General features: G+C 37.8%; 1 protein-coding gene across 6 annotated transcripts; it reads right to left on the reverse strand.

The window, feature by feature from the left end:
• Positions 1 to 604: 604 nt before the first annotated feature.
• Positions 605 to 18511, reverse strand: LOC104088935 (calmodulin-binding transcription activator 4). 6 transcript variants are annotated; one of them, XM_009593709.4, is made up of 13 exons: positions 18264 to 18510; positions 13619 to 13744; positions 13333 to 13448; positions 12968 to 13056; positions 12664 to 12709; positions 11855 to 12290; positions 5944 to 6074; positions 5560 to 5647; positions 5198 to 5418; positions 4129 to 4814; positions 2318 to 2903; positions 1793 to 2083; positions 605 to 942 (listed from the first exon to the last, which is right to left on the reverse strand). In XM_009593709.4, exons 1-13 carry the CDS (start codon positions 18274 to 18276, stop codon positions 874 to 876), a joined length of 2898 nt encoding a protein of 965 aa, XP_009592004.1. In that variant the 5' UTR covers positions 18277 to 18510; the 3' UTR covers positions 605 to 873. The 6 variants fall into 6 exon arrangements, with proteins under 6 accessions (XP_009592004.1, XP_033510084.1, XP_033510083.1 ...); XM_033654193.2 differs by lacking the exon at positions 18264 to 18510 and adding an exon at positions 16191 to 18194 and having other exon boundaries at positions 11855 to 12281; XM_033654192.2 differs by lacking the exon at positions 18264 to 18510 and adding an exon at positions 16191 to 18194.
• Positions 18512 to 22782: the final 4271 nt, after the last annotated feature.

The raw sequence follows: 22782 nt of genomic DNA on the forward strand, positions 1-22782 counted from the left end.
AATTACGTAACAAATCTAGCTGGAGTGGCAAAGTAAGTCCATCTTTTACTTCCTTATTTTATTATTCCTACACTTGGATGAAATGTTTATTAAAGTCAAACTTATAACTCAAAGTGAATTTTTTTATATATTCCTTACCTATAATAATTCAAAAATACCATTTTGTAAATTCGATGATGATATTTTTTATGCCTGCGGGAAGAGCAGGTAACTATACTAGTTGTCTGATAAAATAGAAGTTTTTAATAAACCATTTTCGTTAAATTAGAGTCTGCAAAAGTATAATCAATGTTTTGGCAAAGTGGCTAAATTTCTGTCATTTGGTTGGGAACAAGTTATCACAGGATTATTATCCCGAAATAACATCCCGAGATTAGTTATTTCGAGATATTATCCCATCTTTCCATAGGGATTAAAAAATATTACAATCCCGGGATTAGTTATATCGCGATTTTATCCCAACCAAATGTGGGATAAACTCATCTCAGGATTAATTATCCCTTATCCCCGTAGATCAAAATCTAAAACATTAGATACATTGCTTATAATATTTCTAAGCTTCCACAAAAAAAAAAAATATTAACAGAAGAGGCAATAACATTCATAGTAGAACAGCTGAGTCTAACATTTACCCTTTTTTTTAGTGGACAATGCACCAAAAAACATAAGAATATGTACAATAGCAAAAGAAATTTCAAACTGATTTGTCTGGAGGCACAAAAATGAAGAAAAAAGTTGTTTCCACCTATACAAATTATGAGCAGCACCGACAAAATACTTTACACATAATAACAGATTACATTTAAAACCAAACTGAAGTAGGAAAGACAATGAGAAATTCAGGGGATGTATAGACGCTGTTTGATTAGGCACCTATATATCACTGTTTTCCATGTCACCATGTGCAGTGGATACTGTATCACTCTTCACTCCAAGCTCAGCCTGCGACATGGTGAAGAAGATTAATTGCATGATTTTTTTGATTTCAAACTACAATCAAGGAGCCAAGAAGCTCCCCCTTGCCCTGCTCTGAATAAAAAAGGTGTTACAGGAACTACACTGCTGGTTAAAGCCACAGTCGGTTGTAATTGAAAATAAACTTCTGTGCTGCTAGGGAATGTATAAAACTAGGTAGTCGAACAGGAGTCGGTGCAGTTATCACTATTATCGTAAAAGTACAGAATAGATATGATATGGACGAAACACATAGATCGATGAAGCATAAGCTTCCATGTGTCACAAGTTATAAGGAGAAATGGAGACAGATACACAAGAATGTCCGTGGATTCAGTTTTAAAAAATAGAATGAATTTGGTTAAATGGATACCACTAGGCAACTACCGATTCCCATGTATTGACCCACAATAAGATTTGAAGCTGTATTTTTTCAATCATATGTCACGCTTCATATCCAGGACAGAAAACCTATGCAGTGAGTGGCACGTTATCAACAATTCCCGTATTTATTTTATACTAGAAAATATAAACTTTGCACCCGAAAAACTTTTTAGTTTTTGACAAGAAAATGGGGAACTTCAAAAAGTTCCACGGAAATATAAGAAACATACCGGTGGATAAACTTCACTATATGCTCCCTTTCACAGAATTTTACATGGGGATAGAGGGAGGATTTCCAAACGGTGTGGGTAAGCATTTCCACAGGTAAACTACCAAGTGAGCTTGCATCTACCGAAAGATGCTGAACAGCGTTTACATTTGAGTTGTTGAAGTCAGCAGATCAAGCAGATTTAACTATTTCAATACTATGATAGTAGATGGATGCTTCACTAACCTTAGCTTGTCGGTACTTCTCAAGAATTCGATGATATTGTTGGCGTGCTTCTGGAGAGTCAACCATTGATAGCACTCTAGAGACGGCCTCATTTATAGCAGCATCCACTTTCTGTTTGCGGAACAACTTGAGAATGTCTTCGTCCTCGCTTTCCTCGATGGGTTCTTCCTCTAGTCGGAATCCCCGAAGACCAACACCCCGTCGACGCCACCTTAGCACCACCTTCTCTAATATTCCCACAGCCCAACATACCTTGTATTCCTTTCTAACCTGATATCCTCGTACATGAGCCTGCCATGTTGATCACAAAGGTCACAACCTCTCTCTGCTTAACACATTATTTTCTACTTTGCAACATCCCCCCTCCCCTCCCCCAACCCCTCTCAAAATAGAAACAAGAGCAGCCAAAAAATATAACATCTAAATTGGTGACACCTTTTCTTTTTAGATCTGTCATCTTTAATTTTATAGGTTGTTACAAATGAGGTTTGAAATGTCTATTCTGCTTTCAAACAAATAAAGCACCTGTATCTTCACAACTTTCTGGCGGAATGCAAGGAAGTCTTTCCGGCATTTCCATCCACGATATTTCTTCTGAATAGCTAAAGCTGCTGAGTTATAATCCCGCATGTTGCGGAATGCCAACTTTGAGGCAGCTGAAAGTCCAAGAACATCGTTTGAGAGGACACAATATTCATCTCCGCTAGTGGTAGCAGCACGAGCAGCTTCTCTCTGTCGTCTCTTCCGGAATGAATGTGCTCGGAATGCAGATTGTATACGAGCAGCAGCCTGAGCAGCATTACGGACTGCAGCTAAAGTGTCCTTCAGAGAAAGCTGATCCTCATGTGTGGCAGCACTTGTGGTTGATATACTACTGATAGTTCTTTCTGCTTCCACATCAGCAGTCCCCTTTGAAAGCTCATTTTCCTCTAATGTGAGGGATGAAAGATGACTGGTGAGAGCAACCTCTGAAAGATAACCTGCAACTCCCTTGTGACCGCAGCTAGAAGCAATTGACGCAGCAGTTCTACCAAATGGATCTTGTGAAGAGGGATCAGTAACAGCTCCAGCAAATGCACTAGATGCTACGAGGGATGCGACCATTTTTTCCCTGTCACAAGTAAGCAGTTTGAACAAAATCAGCTTACTTATGTACTAACGCATCAGGCACTGTAAGGAATAATCATAGCAACAGCACTGCACTTGCAAACATACACACACAGAGACAGGGAGACGAGATCTAACAGGGACTACTTTGATGAACAAACAAGTACTCTAAAAATGTTATAATCACCATACGCTAAGGAAGCAAAGAACACAAGGAATATAAGAACATGTATTCCCATCAGTCCAGGCTTCTCTCCGCCTTTCTCCAAAACATTGCTAGAAAGCGCAAGGGTAAGCAATTCATATGCATAAAGACCCTCAATCTGCCTTATTAAAATTTAAAAAAAAAAAAAAATACCCTCATTCTGCCCCCAAACCATTCAGAAGAGTTCACCGTTGTCTCTGGAAGCACTAAAGAAAGAAAGCATAAAATCTCAAGCAAAACATGGTAAACATTAACAACTGTTTTTCCACACCTTGGGTTCTCATCACAATCAGTATACATGAAGTATTTCAAACCTATCCTTTTCATGTTATCAATATATTACGATAAATTTGGAAAGTGCAAATTGTGCATGACTGCACGTTTCTTCATGTAAAGATGCTATAACTTGAGTGATCGATTCCAAAAACGTTCATGCTTATTTTTCTTGTGAACTAAAATTTGCAGAATAGACCAATTCTCTTCAATAACAATTCAAGAGGTATCGTAAGAAACTTCATGTTTGCTATTCTTCCGTACTAAAAGTTGCAGAGAAGACAAATTTCATTCAATAAAGACATATCATAAGAAAATAGAAAAACTTTTTCTCCGGTCCATAAAGCCGTAAAATTCATACTTTACAATGTTAACAGATTTATGTAAAACAATACATGTTTCTCAGCTAGTCTTTCTAGGATGAGTCCTTATTTTTTTTCTCCGGTCCATAAAGCCGTAAAATTCATACTTTACAATGTTAACAGATTTATGTAAAACAATACATGTTTCTCAGCTAGTCTTTCTAGGACGAGTCCTTATTTAGGGAGTATAGGAGAGGTATTACTTCCAAATCCAAATAATTCTGGCTTTTCCTAAGGATTGTTTCTTGTTTATCGCCATTACTCTATTTATATCTAACTCGCATATTTGACTTCCTAAAGATCCTTAAATGTAGTTTATATTGTTAATTGAGTACCAAGCGAGTCATGGAAGCCAGCAGTTTGTCAAGCAACCAATTTTATTCAGTTACCTTCCAAAGCGTGCAGCCCAGTGCAGGGCAGTCCAGCCATTAATATCACGGAAGTTAACACCTACTCCAGCATCTAGAATTGGGTGCAAGGCCCACTCGAACCCCAGGCCAGCAACCATGTGTATGATCCCTTGTTCTTTCCTGGAGAAGGAATAACCCATTTGGTTATTTTTTACTTGCAATTTGGATGAAAGCCACTGCTTCAATCTGTCCTTCAAAAGCTCTTGAAGAAGCCAATCAACGGTTACCATTGATGTTGAAGTTCCAAATAAAAGAGATTCAATAACTTGGCTCCATGAATCTTCGCTCGCCTTGGAGTTTTCCAAGATATCATTGCTTGATCCAGAACCATCTCCTTTCTGCACTGATGAGTCAGACAGAAGCATCTGTACAAATCTGACAAGGAGCAACAGTTCCTCTGAACTCTTACAAGCTCCTCCTACTTCAGCTAAATTCTTTTGACCATGATCATCAAACTTAACCCGGTATTCAAACTCCCATACTTCACTGCATGATACCCTATTGCCAGTAGTAACACAGAGTGTGACTTTACATGGCAAGTGAGGAGGCGCCTGGCAACGGATGGCACCTTCATTGATGATCTGAACAGGAACTTCAATATCATCAAACATACAAGTCCATGTATACTCTGATGGATTGCAGAGAAACGATCCAACTATAACTATCTGCACTAAATAGATGAAGTTCAAATAACTGGATAATGAAACATCTCAATGAACATATAAATATCACGATATCCTACGATGGAGCATCTGACACTCCAAGATTTTCAGAATATGCCTTCATCAGGGGCAAACTGCAAACATGCCAGATTATTTGATGATGGTGAAAATTCATTTACAATGTTCCTCCACTTCAAGAGTTGCTTTGTTAGAGCATAAAAAACTGAAACTAAATTTTGATGTTAAAAACATATGTAAGCAGTCAGTTGCAACGTCAAAATTAATTGCGCAAGCTGAAAAGAAATATTCAACAAGAACCACAAAAAAATGGAAAGTAGAAATGTTCAACAGTAAACACGCAAAGACAACTAAATCATGAGATATACCTTTGTTGCCTCAGATGAATACCCCCAATCAGGAGATATATCATGAATAGTAAATTTCTGCTTCTGGGCAATGGTTAAGCTCATATCATCTTCAAATGATGTTCCAATCTGATCTTGGTCAAATATTGTTGTATATTGGTCAGAATAGGATCCATAAGTATTTATTCGTGCACATGCAGGATACTTGAAATCTTCAACTTGCTTAAAATTTGTCAAAGAAGCTGCAAAGCAACAGGGTTTATTTTTCGGAGATCAAGAAACTGCACAAGATTTTATATGTAGTAGATATAACTAATCATCTGGATTTTCCAACTTATCCCCAAAACAAAAAAAGAACATCTGGATTTTCAAAAGGAGCTCACATTTCAGAGCTTTTCCACCAAATTTAAGCCACCTATCACTTTCGGTTGCTTCTATCGGTCCCACTCCTGACGAGGTTTGTAGCGTTCCCTGAGTGAGCGCAGACAAGTTAGGCGGAGGACGGAGAATAGAGACAATGTTGAAATAAATAGCTGAATAGGTGGTTATAAGGGGCAGCAGAATTATTTAGAAATGCCAGGAGATAAGGTCAAGTATGGTTTATATAGTGCCATATTGTGCACAAGCTGCTATTCATACACAGCTTCAGCCGCAGTGACAAGTCAGCAAGGACTCAATATTCCTAATGAGACGCAGGTGCAAAAGACCATGCCAATAAAAGATACAGGCATATGAAATAAAAATTAATTTCAAAGACACTTACTCACATTCTCATCCAACTTTTCAAAACATTTAGCTGGTGACTCAGCAGCCGGAAAGCTTCTGCAGTGATCCAGCATCTCTTTCCATATGTTACCATCCAGGTTCAAGAGTTGATGCTGCGATTCACTGCTCTCTCCTACAAACAACACTATCATCAGTACTCCTCAGTATTTGTTGCTTCTAAATTAGAAATGCATGAGTTCTTAGTATTTCTTGCTTCTAAATCAGAAGCATTGGTGCTAAAGAAAAGGCAGATAGACAATCTCAAGCGTGGCAGTAAATGTCCACGTGGAAAAAATCACCAGTTAGATTCTGTTAAAAATTCTTAGCTTATTTATCTATATCTACATATCTTACACTTTTATTTTATAACTCAAGCACAATTTTTAGTATTTAATTAATAAATGTTTTTTTGAAAAAAAGACACATTGTGACGGTACACGTGCAGCGCATATAAGCTAAAACTAGTAACCCAAAAAGGGTTCACTTAAAAGAATTATTTGTACTTAACATAAGCAAATCAAAACTTTGGGGAAAAAAAGGTACTCTTCCTTGATTTGCACCTTATAAAAAACTATAACTAGTTATGTGTTCAAAATAAAATTTTCCCATTCAGGGAAGAACTAGTTATATAAAAAATTATAATTAGTTATGTGTTCAAAAAACTATAACTAGTTATGTTTTCAAAATCATATGTACCGAGCTTGTTACCTATATAACTAATACGAGGACCAGTGTGGGACTTCGTGAAAATATCTGCAAGCTGATCATTCGACTTCTGTAATATCTCCTGAGAGTATCTTTTCTCTGACGAAGTGACAGTCAATCTCAATGTATTTAAATCTTTCATGGAACACCGGATTCGATGCAATATGAAGGGCAGCTTGATTATCACACACAAGTTCCATTTGGCTGATCTCACCAAATTTTAACTCCTTGAGCAACTGTTAGATCCGAACTAGCTCTGATGTACTTTCAAGGTTTTGCACCTCTCAAGTACACATAAGAGAGAAAAACAAAAGCACCCCGCTAAAGTTTTTCACAAAACTAACGAAAGCGTTCTTCAAACTCACATTAGAAGAATGTAAGATGGAAAGAAACCTCACCCACACGTTCCTCAATCCCGCAAGATTGCAAGAAGCGTTTAACAAAGGAAGAACAATGAAATAAAAGATCAATCACGTTTTTGAATCAAAAACTTAGAAAAACTAATCACCAATGTTTATTTTAAGCATATTAAGCCCTTTAAATAGGCCTTACAATGAGTAAAGTTGACAAGGTTAAGGAAAACTAATCCTAATTAAATTAGAATAAGAATAAGGCAAAAAAAATCTATCCTAACTAAAATAGGAAAAAGAATTCTCGTAGGAATAGGATACCAACTAACTATCCTAATTTGACTAGAACTACAAATATAATCCTACTAAAACAAAAATTAAATTATTAGGAAACAACAACAACAACCACCCAGTATAATCTCACTAGTGGGGTCTGGGGAGGGTAGTGTGTACGCAGACCTTACCCCTACCATGGGGTAGAGAGACTGTTTCCAATAGACCCTCGACATCCCTCCCTCCAAGAACTCCCCACCTTGCTCTTGGGGTGACTCGAACTCACAATCTCTTGATTGGAAGTGGAGGGTGCTCACCACTAGAGCAGCCCACTCTTGTCAAAAAAGTGGGTTGAAAAGAAATAAGAAATCTCAATCTTTAAGGAAAAGAAATCCTAATCTTGAATGGATTCTTGGACTTCTTCAATTGCTTGAAATTCTTGGGCCTCAATTGGACTAAGGCTAATTAGTGTAAGCATTTTAAATTCGTGGCCCAATTCTCCAAATCCATTGGCACCTTCATGAGCCCAATAAGCCTCCATTGTTGTAGAAAACATGGCCTCTATATGTTCATCAAGCTCACATGTTGCCATCGCCATTGCTCGATATTCTGCTTCTGCACTAGACCGAGCAACGACATTTTGTTTCTTGCTCTTCCAGGATACCAAGTTAGTGTAAGCATTTTAAATTCGTGGCCCAATTCTCCAAATCCATTCGCACCTTCATGAGCCCAATAAGCCTCCATTGTTGTAGAAAACATGGCCTCCATATGTTCATCAAGCTCACATGTTGCCATCGCCATTGCTCGATATTCTGCTTCTGCACTAGACCGAGCAACGACATTTTGTTTCTTGCTCTTCCAGGACACCAAGTTACCTCCTACTAAAACACAATATCCAGACGTAGAACGTCTATCAGAAGGTGATCCTGCCCAATCAGCATCCGAGTATCCAACAATCTGCTCATAGCCTCGATCCTCAAACAATAGTATTATGCCTGGAGCTGATTTTATATACCGAAGAATGCAGACAACGGTATTCAATGACTATCACAGGGAGAATCCATAAACTGGCTCACAACACTCACAGGAAAGAAAATGCCAGGTCTAGTCATTGTAAGGTAATTTAATTTACCAACCAGTCGCCTATATCTTGCAGGATCGCTAACCAGCTCCTCCTGTCCTGGCAGAAGTTTAGGATTCGGATCCATAGGAATGTCAACAGGTCTGCAGCCTGTCATTTCTGTCTCCTCAAGAATGTCTAAGGCATACTTCCGTTGTGAGATCACAATACCTGAGATAGACTGAGCAACCTCAATACCCAAAAAATACTTCAATCTACTCAGATCCTTAGTCTGAAAGTGCTGAAAGAGATGTTGCTTCAACTTAGTAATACCATCCTGATCATTGCCGGTAATAACAATATCACCAACATAAACCACTAGATAAATACATAGATTTGAAACAGAATGCCGATAAAACAGAGAGTGATCAGCTTCACTACGAGCCATGCCAAACTCCTGAATAACTGTGTTGAACTTACCAAACTAGGCTTAAGAAGACTGCTTTAGACCATAGAGGGACCGACGCAACCGACATACAAGGCCATTAGACTCCCCATGAGTAACAAAACCAGGTGGTTGCTCCATATAAACTTCATCCTCAAGGTCACCGTGAAAAAAAGCATTCTTAATGTCCAACTGATAGAGAGGCCAATGGCGAACAACAGCCATGGATAGAAAAAGGCGGACTGATGCTATCTTAGCCACGGGAGAGAAAGCATCACTGTAATCGAGCCCAAATATCTGAGTATACCCTTTGGCAACAAAACGAGCCTTAAGTCGATCAACTTGTCCATTTGGACCAACTTTGACTGCATACACCCAACGACAACCAACAGTAGATTTACCTGAAGGAAGAGGAGCAAGCTCCCAAGTACCACTCGTATGTAAAGCAGACATCTCGTCAATCATAGCATGTCGCCATCCTGGATGAGACAGTGCTTCACGTGTAGACTTAGGGATAGAAACAAAAGACAAAGATGATACAAATGCATAATGGGGTGATGACAGACGATGATAACTTAAACCGACATAATGTGGATTAGGATTAAGTTTGGACCATATACCTTTCCGAAGTGCAATTGGTGGACTAGGAGGACACAAGTCCGCAGTAGGAGCAGGGTCAGGTGCAGGACGTGAATCAGTTGAGCCTGATGCTGGGCGCAGACGACGATGGTAAGCCAGGAGTGGTGGAGCTATAGAAGGTTGAACTGGACTAGGTGATGGAACTGGAGTTATAAGTGGTGGAGCTGGAACTGGAGGTGCAGATGGTGGAGCTGGAACTGGAGCTGTAAGTGGTGGAGCTAGAACTAGAACTGGAATTGTAGGTGGTGGAGCTGGAGTTATGGAGGAAGATGAATCGGAGATAGTGACTGAATCTCCAAAAGATGGAACTGATAGTACCTCAGAAATATCTAAATGATCCCTTGGACCTGTGAAGTATGACTGGGTTTCAAAGAAGGTAACATCAGCAAACATAAGGTACCGCTAGAGGTCAGGTGAATAGCATCGATATCCCTTTTGTGTTCTCGAGTAACCCAGAAATACGCACTTAAGAGCACGAGTAACTAACTTATCTTTTCTTGGAGTATGGTTCTGAACAAAACACGTGCTCCCAAAGGCAGGGGTGGAAGAGAGAACAAAGGTAAATGGGGAAACAAGACAGTGAATGGAACTTGATTTTGGATAGCTGAGGATGGCATACGATTAATAAGATAACAAGATGTGAGAACGGCATTCCCCCAAAAACGCAACGGAAGATGATATTGTATGAGTAGGGTACGAGCAGTTTCAATAAGATGTTTGTTCTTTCTTTCAGCAACCCTATTTTGTTTAGATGTGTACGGACAAGATGCTTGATGAATGGTTCCATGAGAGTTCATAAACTGCTGAAATGGGGAAGACAAATACTCTAGGACATTATCACTACGAAATGTACGGATAAAAACCCCAAATTGATTTTGAATTTCAACGCGGAAGGTCAGGAAAATAGAAAACAACTCAGATCAATTTTTCATCAAAAATATCCAAGTGCACCTAGAATAATCAATCAATGAAACTGACAAAGTAGCAGAATCCCATGGTAGAACTAACCCGACTAGGACCCCAAACATCTGAATGAACTAAAGTGAAAGGTGACTCTGCTCGATTATCAGGACGCCGAGGGAAATGGGAGCGAGTATGCTTACCGAGCTGACATGACTCACATTCTAGAGTGGACAAGTGAGATAAACCAGGTACCATTTTTTGAAGTTTCGACAAACTGGGATGTCCCAACCGTTTATGTAATAAATCTGGTGAATCAGTAACATGATGAGTTGTTGAAGGAAGATAAGATGTGAGTCCATATGTTTTTGCAAGGATAAGGTAATAAAGTCCATTTGATTCACGCCCGGTACCAATAATCCGCCCCGTACTGCGTTCATGTATAAAAACAAGGTCATCAAGAATTAAACAGAGCATTTAAGTGATTTGGTTAAGCAACTAACGGCTATGAGATTAGGACTACCGGGAACATAAAGAACTGAATCTAAAGGTAAGGAAGGAAGAGGACTTGCTTGACCTATTCCGGTTGCCATGGTTTGAGACCCATTGGCTATTGTGACTGTTGGAACTTGGAAGAGATTGAGAACATGAAATAGTAGTGAAAAGAGATTTGTTACCAAAAATGTGATCAGATGCACCTGAATCAATGACCCAAGACTCGGAGGTTGAAGACTGGGAGACACAAGTCACACTACTACCTGTTTGAACAACGGAAGCTATACCTGAAGATGTCTGTTTACATGTTTTGTACTGAAGGAACTCAATATAATCCGGTATTGAATTCAAGCATTGGATCCAATGGATTGTAAGTCAAAGGCTTCTTATACGAATGCCATTACAATGTTTACGCCGGAAAAAGCAGAAATTTTTCTGAAAATTACTGTTTACGCCGGAAAAAAAAAATGACTGAGCTAATAGCATGTAAGAATGCACGGGAGAAAAATCTATTATTGATATTAATTGTCATACAATAAACCCTATTTATTTATAAGTACATATAATATATATAATCTACTCCTATTACATACAGGACTAGAACTAATTACATATATATTCACATAGATATTCTAACACTATGAAAGGCCTAAATGGCCTTAGTTTATTTAACTCATGACTGAGCTAGCAGAAGCCAAGTTATCAATCAACATTCAACCGAGCTTGATGATTAGTGAAAACAAAAGGTAGAAGAATTCTATTGTAGGTACTTCTTTCTCAAACAAGCTATCAAAAGGACTAGCATTCAAACAAAAGATATCAACCGAGTATCGAGTAATAACATTTTCAAGTCTAAGCACAACTAGCCAAGTGCACTAATCAAATTGACAAAATAACCACCTTGTTCCCAACAAAGTACAAGGAAAGAAGAAAATCTCTGAGTTTCAGTTTGCATGATTAAAACAGGAATTTAATGCAGTGACAAATGATAAGCGTGTATATCTGCATTTAATAATAATCTTGTGGCAGGAAAAAATGAAAGAAACCTGAATGAGGCTGCAACAGAAGATTGTTTGACTTGTGCTGGATCTGGACTAGTGAATTATTATCATGTACAAAATTTTCAACATCATCCGAGTTCTCAATTTCACTATATAGTGGATCAATTTGTTCCAAACTATCATCATTTAAACTTAACTGCTCCTCAAGTTTACGCAATGCTTGACTTATCTCAACCCGTGGTGAGCTGCTCACCCCCTCCGTTCTCCCGGTGATGTCTGAGATGTTCATCCCTTTACCATTGATGCCTGCATCAGAACAAACTTCCCCAGATCCAGGGCTAGATTCATTCGGGTACTGTTGATAAGATTCACTGCCAAAAACAGTAAAGCCTGGATGTTGAGTAGAATATAAGCTGGGACTCAGAGAGAAAGTAGAGGAAATTGGAGATGACTGTGACATGAACGCTGCAATCTGCATCCCCTAGGGTCATAAGTGAAACTAGTGCCGTTAAGATTGCTTAAATAGCTTGACATACTAGATCCTATCATATTCAAACTGTAGCTAATAAACTGCTTAATAGAGATGCACCAAGCAAATATTAAGTTCCCTGATATAGCATTAGATGCTGAAATCAATTATAGAAACTTTTCTGGTCCAGTGTCAATTTTTTAGCTTCTTTTACATGAAAAATTACAGAAACAATCAAAAAGAGACAATGACTGGACTAAGATAGAAAAACTTTACAAAGCAGGAATCTTTTCATGGATGACTTGATGAAAATAGAGTTAAATTAGTAGCAAGATTTCATGTCAGAATATGGGATTTTTGTACAATTGGGTTCCTGAAGACTGACCTCAGTTATATCTCTGTAGTGAACCAGGACAATGTGCTCGTATGCACTGTCAAGCATGCAAAATTGAGAACAAAAAAGGGGAAAAAATAATCAGTTCCTGGTCCAAACTTTGGTCTGAGAGAGAGAGAGAGAGAGAGAGACAGAGATGAAAGAAAAGGGAGCCCTAGAATTTTAGTTAAATTTCTCATGTGTGCTCCTTATCCATTCAGAGCCCTAAATTCCTAAGGAGTTCAGAACTTCTTTCTTAAACTGCTCCAAATCTAGAAGCAAAAGACTAGATTACAGATTTAGCAAATAAACTCACGGATCCAACATCCAATAGCTTCGCCGCTGGAAGTTAGGATTCTTCTCTCCATGTGCATAATAACAATTTAGGGCTTCAGCATTCCCAACCTAGCCACAGCAGAGACAAAGAGAAACTTCTCACCCAATGAAAAATATCGGGAAAACTGAAACACGAACATCATAGGTTTTTTTTTCTTTTTTTTCTTTTTTTCTTTTTTTCTTTTTTTTTTCAAGATGTCATTTCGAGAGTCAACCAACAAAAATGTCCCTAGCCGGGATGACTAACACCTCCCTCCACGTGAAATATACAACAAATGTTTAGACAAAAATGTCATTTGTGTTGTTCAATAAAGAATAAACATGACGTTTTCTACCAATTGTTACCTTAAGCCGCTCATGTGCCTCCCCTACAGTTCTTCCATCCTTCTTCTTACGCCAACTATGACCATCTTTACGGAAGTACCTGAGGACCCTCTTGTTAAAGAGAAACATAGATCCACCTGCGGATATCAACCAATTTTGTAAGATAGCAAAGGGAAGAGAGGATAATATGACATGGTTCTGTCAGAGGATTATCACTAGATATGCTTTTTTTAATTGATCAATGTTGTCAATAGATATTTTACATCTTACTGAAATGGAAACAAAAAGTAAAGAGCGAGGAGACTACTAGCTGGCTTTTGAGGTGGTTGATTAGCAAGCTGCTGGTCCTCATGATTCTGTAGTATAAAGACAACTTCTGCAGGTCTCAACCACCTAAAATGGCCTTCTCGAACCAAATCATTTATATTGTATCCTGAAACATGAAATAGCAACAGTTGCTAAAATCTTCTATTGCAGCAAATAACCAATTTACAGAAGGTCACAAACATAAAAGCACACATCAATATTTTCCCAGGAAAAACAACTGTTTTCAGGAAGACACTGTTTCAAGTGCTTATGCTATGACAAGCTTTCACAGGTTGGGTGTGGATGAGCGGATGACAATAATGGCAACCGGACAGAGGTTTTCTGCGTGTTGCCGAAGTAAAACCTTTTTATGCTAAAAGCCAAGAACTTGTAACCATCATGTTCCTACCTAATCACCTCTCCCTGATTTCTTCTTAGGCCTACCTCTCCCTCTCCTTAGACCCACCATGGACAACCTCTCGCACCTCCTCACTGGGGTATCTGTGCATCTCCTCTTCACATGCCCGTAACATCTCAGCCTCACTTCCCGCATCTTGTCCACCACGTCGGCCACTCCCACCTTGTCCCGAATACCGTTATCCCTAATCTTATCTCTCCTGGTTTGCCTACATATCCATCTCGGCATCCTCATTTCTGCTACTTTCATTTTCTCGACACGGGAGTTCTTGAATGGCCAACAGTCCGCCCCATACAACATAGTCGGTTTGACCACCGCTTTGTAGACTTACCTTTAAATCTTTGTGGCACATTCTTATCACACAAAACACCAGATGCGAGCCTCCATTTCATCCACCCTGCTCCAACACCATCTGCGACATCTTCGTCAATCTCCCCATTACCTTGGATTACGGACCCAAGGTACTTGAAACTCCCTCTCTTGGGGATGACATGTAAGTCAAGCCTTACGTCCACGTCCACTTCATGAGTTGCGTCACTGAACTTGTTCTCCAAGTATTCTGTTTTGGTCCTGCTCAACTTGAAACCTTTCGATTCTAGGGTCTATCGTCAAACCTCCAGCCTCGTGTTAACTCCGCTTCGCATCTCGTCAATCAGTACTAAATCATCAGCAAATAACATCTAAGTTGCTCGGACTCTTCACTTTCAGTGCCGCACCCGTGTCGACACGACGTGGGTGTGGGTATGGGTGTGGGATCCGTGTCGGATCTGGTCAACCGGTTTTGGGTACTTTGGTTGAGAAATTTGGGACAGATACAATGATTTTTGAAAACAAATCAAAAGCTAGGGTAATATGGAAGAAAATGGAATACCTTGTATATATAAATTTCTATGTCAGTCATTTTCCTTTTATCTCCTTCTAAAATTCTACTCTTGTTCAATATTTTCTCCTTTTCGGAATACCTTGTAAGTTTTCCACATAATGTCTCATAATTTAGACATTTTTATAACTCTATTTTTAAATAATTGAATTATTTTTAGCCGAATCCCCTCACCCGTATCCGTACCCCCGAATCTTTAAATTTAGATCATGAAAGATCTGATCTCTAGATCCGCACCCGTATCGGACACCCGCACCCGAGTCCGAGCAACTTAGAATAACATACACCATGACACCTCCCCTTGAATGTGTTATGTCAGTACGTCCATCGCCAAGGCAAATAAAAACGGACTAAGAGCTGACTTGGTGCAACCCCATCACAACAAGAAAGTGTTCCGAGTCCCCTCCTACTGTCCTTACCCCAGGTCCTTGCTCCATCATACATGTCATTAATTACCCTAGTGTATGCTACAGGCATACCTCTAGCCTCCAAACATCTCCAAAGGACCTCTATAGGGACTTTGTCATATGCTCTCTCTAGGTTTCCAGAAAGTAAAAGAAAAAGGAAAATGTGATAGTACTATATTTTACTTTTTTAACTCCCTTTTTCCTCATTCTCTATCCTCTAACTAGATCCACATGAATATACGCTCAATCGGAGAGAGACATGAGCATAGTGGAAGAAGCCAGTTTCAAGTAATTCCTCACTATCCAATGATACCAAGCTCCAAATGTTATGCTTCAAGCTTAAAAAATAAGATGTTAGAGGTAGAAATATTACCAAGTACAGTAATTCGTTGGTCAAATTGCAGTTAGTTCATACCATTAGGTACTTCTTTTATAGGTCATTAGGTACTACTTATATATCTGCTTAGGTTTTGCAGTTATATGTTTCTCAGGTGTCAATATCTCTCCTGATGTTCCTGATACATGGATTTGGGATGCCCAGAGTTCAGGAATCTTCACTGCTTAATCTTTTATAAATGATAACAGAAAAGGGAAAACATGGCGGATGGCTCTCCCTCATTTGGATCCCAGGATGTTCACATTTCTTTCATACAGACAGCTGATTGCATAGCTATTTACTGCCAAATTATCATAACAAGGAATAACTTCTCAGTAATTGGTGCTTCATGTGTAGAAAAGGTTTGGGGGGGGGGGAGGGGGGACAAAAAGCACTTATTACTCCGTTGTCCAGTCACCTCCAAATTGCAGACAGCAGATTAAAACATATTTGGATTAAAACGGGTGATGCCAAAAGACGTTGAAGACATACTTTTCTGCTGAAAATTCAGACAAAGGAGTGGAATGATAAACAGAGCTTGAAAGATTGCTCCATCATTTATGGACCATTTGGAAAGAGAAAGAGAGAGATCTTGTTTTTTGTGATGAACCAGGCTCATTAGTTTCACTGTCCTGCGAGGGGGACTAGCTGGCCCTTAATAGCTTAGGACAAGCTGCATCCAGCTTTTGCTCGTGTTCCCTATGTCGTCAATAGGCTTCAACTGAAGTCACTCATGTGCCTTAGTTTTCAAACAAAAGAAGGCTCTTAGAATTGCAAGTAGTCTTTGGCAGGTCAGTAAGCGATTTACTAGACAATGTTTCCTCAACGACCACTTTTCTTTTCAGTCACCGACTCACTTGTGAATATTAAGAACTAATGCTCCTTGGCCAAAGCCACATTGAATTATTTTCACACTCTTCATCACTTACTCCCTTTACTTTAGTAGGTGTCTGCAATTTTCTTCTGGTTGTACTCTGTCAACATAAGAAGATTTTGATCCAAGCTGGTGCTACCCATGGGGCTAACTACATTAGGCATTGATTCTTTAAAGGGCGCTTAAGCTTATGTCTTTCAGTCTGCCCACACTGGCTCCTGATAGCAGACATATAACAAGCCTAATTGACTGATCTCAAAAGTGAACGCCTATTTACATCGCAAGTATCTTTTAGGCGAAACAACAATAAGAACTACTAATGCTGCTAGTAGATAGTCCTTAGACCACCCTAACCCTACAAGGAAAACAAGCGCACAATCAAGAAGCCTGTATGTAAGTCTTCAGTTGATGATTTATTTTTTCCTTTGTCAAGAGGTATTTCCTCTCAAGGCAGCTTACAAATCCATGTTCTGTCATTAGCATACATACTACTAAATTATGGCTTAATTCTTGCGCAAGTGACAAATGGTCAAGTGAAATGATTCTTCATGATTTCTATCAAACTTTGTCACTTTGTTGGCCGGTTAACGGGTCACATTTTTGGGATGATGGATTAATAGAAGAAGAGAGAGTTACAGGGAAAAGGATCAATAGAAAGAGCTCACTTGGAGAAGGTAGACGGGGATGGAAAAACTACATCAGTTCAATCGAGAAGATGGATTCGAGCAAACATTTCTGCTAGACACTGCAGTTCGGCATGCTTAATTTGCATTTTGGGCAATAACTGGATTGCAAAGTACAAAATACAAATAGTGATTGTCACAACCATGTCGCTAGAAGAGGATAATCTCATATTCTCAACAATTTGACCGATTAGTTCAGAGATACCATCTAGCTATACTGAGTGCCTCAGAGGGCTTAGTATCCCGTCCAGTACCCCCTGCCAGAGGGCAGAGCCAAGGCAATAATTTATCATTTATTGATATCTTCCCATGACCAAGTTAGCAAGGGGAAATGAGTACCACAGCGCTCAAAATGGGATTAAGAAAGCCTGGGCAAGGCAGTCTATATTTTTCTACCCCTGCTATGGGCATAGGTCTATCAACTAAATCAGGTGAGCTTTTTCCTTTTGTCTATGTATTATCAAAAAACTACTTCTCGGTTCCAAAGTAGTCGAGAAACTCAGGCATGTACAATCTATTTTTGAGGTTGACTGATCTTTTCAACCAGCAAAAGGATTAATGCTAAGATATACAAGTGACAAAGTGAAAATATGCAAGAAACAGTGGCCACATGATCCACTCATTTGACACATGGTAATTGGTATCTATCTTCTAATCCCTCTAGCAGTCCAGAGGCGGATCTAGCCCTTGGTAGTATATTCAACTGCTTTCGGGTAGGAGGTGCAGATATCACACCAGAAAACAGTAGCCCTAGAATGAAACATCTAATATCCGTATAATAAATGGAACAAAAAACCCAATGAGACCATCAAATCATGGTATTCCAACAAAACAAGATCGTTGGAAAAGAAGTTGGGTCTTGATTGACCATTAAGACGAAGCAACTATAAGTGTAACCAACTCCACACATGTCAAAGTTATCTAAACCATAAGCAATAAATTCTTAATAAAAAACTAGTAATATAAACGGACTTTGCGCTTGAGTGATTTAGTAAAATTAATTCTTACCTGATTCTGCCATACTTATACTCAACAATAAGATTTCACGGTGATGAAGAATTGCTCTCTCATTCCAAATTCGGTTTCCACTTTCCACCTGAAATCGGGAATATTTCACTGTCTTGTATTAGTATTAGGTGAAGAGACGGAGGAGATGGTGGGTTGCTTGTTGTGCAGCTCTAACATCACCGTTACAGTGCTACGTTCAACCAATTATATTATCTAAGTCCCCAAAATTATTGTATTTCCTATCTCACCTAACAGCCTACCTTAGATTCATTTTTTAGCAATGTTAGAGCCCCTTATTTGGCCAATATCAAGTGCCAAAGTTCATTTTACAATAGGATAATTTAAACAGAGAAATTATTTTATAATATTTATTATGGAGGATACTGATTAAGTTTTTATTTCTATTTTAGTAAAATTTAAAACATTAAAATAAGAAATACACATTAAGGTTTTAATCAATATAATATATAATTCAACCAAAACAATAGTATTAAATATCCGATATAATAACTTTTGATATGATAATCTATATATTATTAGAAGTAGGAACTCTAAAACTAAAAAGTCAAACTACTAAAATACTCTTTTAAATAACTTAAATACCCTAACCGTCCTAAATAATCTAAGGTCCAAGCACGCTTCATAATTAAAATTTTCATTAATGTTACAACGCTTCATATACAACGAAGCATGTATGGGCCTCTCTTCTTCACTTATAGTTTAGATCCTTTTAAAGAACAACCAAACAAATTTTTGTTCACCTTTTGTTCTTCTCCCATTAAAATAATTTATTCACCTATATATTCTTTTTTCTTATGTAAAATAATTTTTAAATAGATTTCTTACTATTCCAACATCGAAGATATGAAAACTCATTGAAATGGCTGCCAAATGACATCTCTTCGAACAAACACAAGACTAACTTGGTTGTCCTTCTGTGAAATTAAAAGATAAACGACGGCATAAATGTTGCAGTAATCAAAGATATAATTTAGTTAAGTAATGTGACAAATCTACTTTCCTGATGATTGTATTTTTCAATTTGGATTTTAATTGGTTTTCATTTGCTATATATTTTTTAATCTGAATTTATTGATTTTCCTTTCAAAATATTTCTGTTTGGTTAAACAATATATTAGACATAAATACTCCAGACCAATAATGCTTCTTTTTGTGGTAATTTCTTTTTGGTCTTTTGTGATCTGATTCCATTTTTTCCCACCTATTTTAGATCTCTTTCTCTTTCATTTTACAAAAACTAAAATGAGATGCTTTACCCACAAAATTTTGACATTGTTTTTTGAGCAAACTGGAAATATTGATATTAAAACTACATAGTGTTTAGTACATCACTTCCATACTTTGTGTCACTTAGGACACATTGATTACCTAGGTTTGCTAATACATTGCAAGCATCATAAGATAAATTTTTAACAAAAACATATTGTTCTTCTAGTTCATTTCTCACAAAAGATTCTACATAAGAAGGCGGTTGAACAAAATGTCTTTTCCCCTTTGCTTGAGTATTTGCCTTCTTTGCCAATTGATGAGCTACATTATTCCCTTGCCGGAATACGTGCTGGAGGGCTACTTCCTTCTCTTGGCGCATTAACAACCTGCATTCATTAACAATGTCGTCATATAGTCTGTTACCTTATTGTATAGAGTGAATTACCTCCGTGGAGTCTGTTTCTATTTCAAGAGGGAACATTCCGCATTCCTGCGTTGTTCGGAGTCCCTCTAGGAGTGTCTTGATTTCTGCCTCTAATGATCCGTTTGCATGGGTAGATTTTGCAAAACCAACCACCCAGCTTCCATTAGAATTTCTGAATACACCACCCAGGCCATATTTTTTGTTGTTGTTTTTGAAGCTTGCATCTATATTTAATTTGAAGCATCCTCTTGGTGGTTTGTGCCATCTTACTTTGATGGGGATTTTGTTTTGAGGGTTGTGGCTTTTTCCAGTTAGGAGATTGAATTCGGTTGCCTTTTGAATAATTAGATCACAGTTAATAGGATTATCAGTGTTGTTTTGATTATTGCTATTCCTATTTAACCAGATATACCAGATGGCAAAGGGAAAGAAAGATTTCCAATTAATAAACTTGTTCTTTAGTACGTAGTCAAAGTCTTTTAACTGAAGAAGCTAGTGGTAGCCTTGTGGTTTAAAGAAGTTTTGCCATCCTAGACTATCCCAAAAGTGTTTGGTGGTTTTACAATTAAAGAAAATATGGGTGATGGATTCTTCTTTATTTCTTTTGCATGTAGGGCAGTTTGGATCTATGTTTATACCAATATTAGCAAGGTATTTCCTACATGGTATCCTATTGTGAAGACATTGCCATAAGAAGAATTTAATCTTATTAGGACAACTTAGATCCCAAATCCATTTGAAGTCTAATTGGTTGTTTGGAGGGGGCTCTATAAGGTTGTAGCAAGTCTTAGTAGTGAAAAAACCTTTGTAGTTAGTAACCATATAGGAATATCACTTGTTACTCTCTTTGAACGAATTTTAACTTTTGAAATTTTTTCTTTGATGTCATTTGGGATGTTAATAGTTAATTTACTGAAGTCTCATTTTTTTCCACTATAGATGTCCTTAATTTTTAGGGAATAATCATTGATCGAGAGGGGGCCTTCCACAGCATTTCTAAGGCTTCCTAAATTGGGAATCCAATGAGTATGCCATATGTTCATATTAGTATGATAGTGGAGTGACCATGTAATACCCTTTGAACATAATTCCCACACCTTTTGAATGCTTTTCCAAATGAAGGAGTGCTTGTTTTTAGCAATACTAGTTCCATAAGAGGTGATGATAAGTCTAGACCAGGGGGTTGTGGCATTGGTAAGGATTCTCCATACTAGGCTAGCTAAGGTGCACATATTTTTAGCATTAGCATTATGGATGCCAAGACCTCCCTTGGATTTTTGTTGGCAAATATTAGACCATTTTACTAGGTGAATTTTTTTCTTTTCTGTGGTAGTACCCCATATAAAATCCCTTTGAACTTTATCTATGTTGTTTAGGATCTTTTTAGGAAGTAAGGTGTATTGCATGTAGTGGTTTGGTATTGAGTTAAGGCACGAGTGGGCTAAACTAGTTCTTCCCGCTATATTAATAATTTCATTTTCCAGGCAGCTAGTTTTGTTCTCATTTTATCAATTATAAATTGATAATCTAATGGCCTTGGGCTTTTGATTAATATAGGAAAACCTAGGTAGGTACCAAAATTTTCACTTTTTTTAATACCCAGGCTATTTGTAACAACATTAATTAAAGAAGGGGGACAATTTTTTGAAACAGGGATTTTTGATTTTGAGGTATTAATATTTTGTCCTGACAATTTACAAAAATAATCTAAACCATTTTTAATAGCTTGGCATGATTTGTTATTAGCTTTAGACATTAATGTAAGGTCGTCTGCAAAAAATAAATGAGAAAAGTTTGGGCATTTTTTTCCTATGGTTATTGGATCTCATTTTCGGATATCAACCTGATGATTTATATATCTGGATAACATTTCCAAGCATAGGATGAAGATATAAGGTGATATGGGATCACCTTGCCTGATACCTCGACTTGGCTCGAAGAATTTAGTGATGAAGCCATTAACTAATATTGCTATAGAACTGGTATTGAAGTACCTAAGAGTATGATGTACAAAAGACCATTTTAAACGATCAAAGGCTTTTTCTAGATCAATTTTTAGGATCATGTGGACTTGTTTGCCTTTCACTTTCTTTAGATTGGAAACTAATTCTTGAATGATGATTGCATTATCAGAAGCTTTTCTATTTTTCATGAAGCTGGCTTGAAAAGGACTGATAATTTATTCTAAGAATGGTTTTAGGCGATTTGCAAAAATTTTTGTAATTAATTTGTAAATAGTATTGCAAAGGCCAATTGGTCTAAAGTTTTTAATATTATTAGCGTTTGGGATTTTTGGGATAAGACAAAGATAGGTTCTATTTATGTCTCTGGGGATTTCCTGACTTTTGAAACTATCATGACAAAGATTCATTACAGAATGTCCTATAATTTTCCAGTATATTTGGGGAAAAAATGGGTGAAGGATATCTGGCCCTGGGGCTTTGAAGGGTTTAAAAGAGAAAATAGCCCTCTTAATTTCAATGTCTAGTAAAGGATTATCTAGTGATATAAGGTCTAAATTAAGGTGTGTGAAATGACTTTTCAGTGGACTATCCCGGTCTATTAAAGAGTGAGAGGTGGTGAAAGCATTAGTAAAGTAATTAAGAACGTGTGACAAGATCAACTGGTGTTCATTGAGCCAATTTCCAGGATCATCTTTAAAGTAATTAATCTTATTTCTTCTTCACCTATTAGATGCTGAAATGTGAAAAAAACTTTGTGTTAGCATTTCCTTCATTTAGCCACATTATCCTAGATTTCATTTTCCAGTAGTCCTCCTCTATTCTAAGGATATCATTATATTCCTTTTTTAAATTATATTCTAGTGTTTGAAGGAAATTACTATAGGCATAGTTGCTGGATTTT

The sequence above is a fragment of the Nicotiana tomentosiformis genome, chromosome 10 (genome assembly GCF_000390325.3).
Source record: "Nicotiana tomentosiformis chromosome 10, ASM39032v3, whole genome shotgun sequence".
Classification (NCBI taxonomy): Eukaryota; Viridiplantae; Streptophyta; class Magnoliopsida; order Solanales; family Solanaceae; genus Nicotiana; species Nicotiana tomentosiformis.

Bases quoted from the DNA above. Each gene is read 5' to 3' on its own strand.
- LOC104088935 (XM_033654192.2), bottom strand. From the start codon at position 16,317: ATGAGCCTGGTTCATCACAAAAAACAAGATCTCTCTCTTTCTCTTTCC. The intron at 12,710-12,967 runs GTGAGTTTATTT...CATGCTTGACAG, and splicing joins AGCTATTGGATGTTGGATCC to TGCATACGAGCACATTGTCC. The intron at 2,084-2,317 runs GTGCTTTATTTG...TCAACATGGCAG, and splicing joins AGAAAGTTGTGAAGATACAG to GCTCATGTACGAGGATATCA.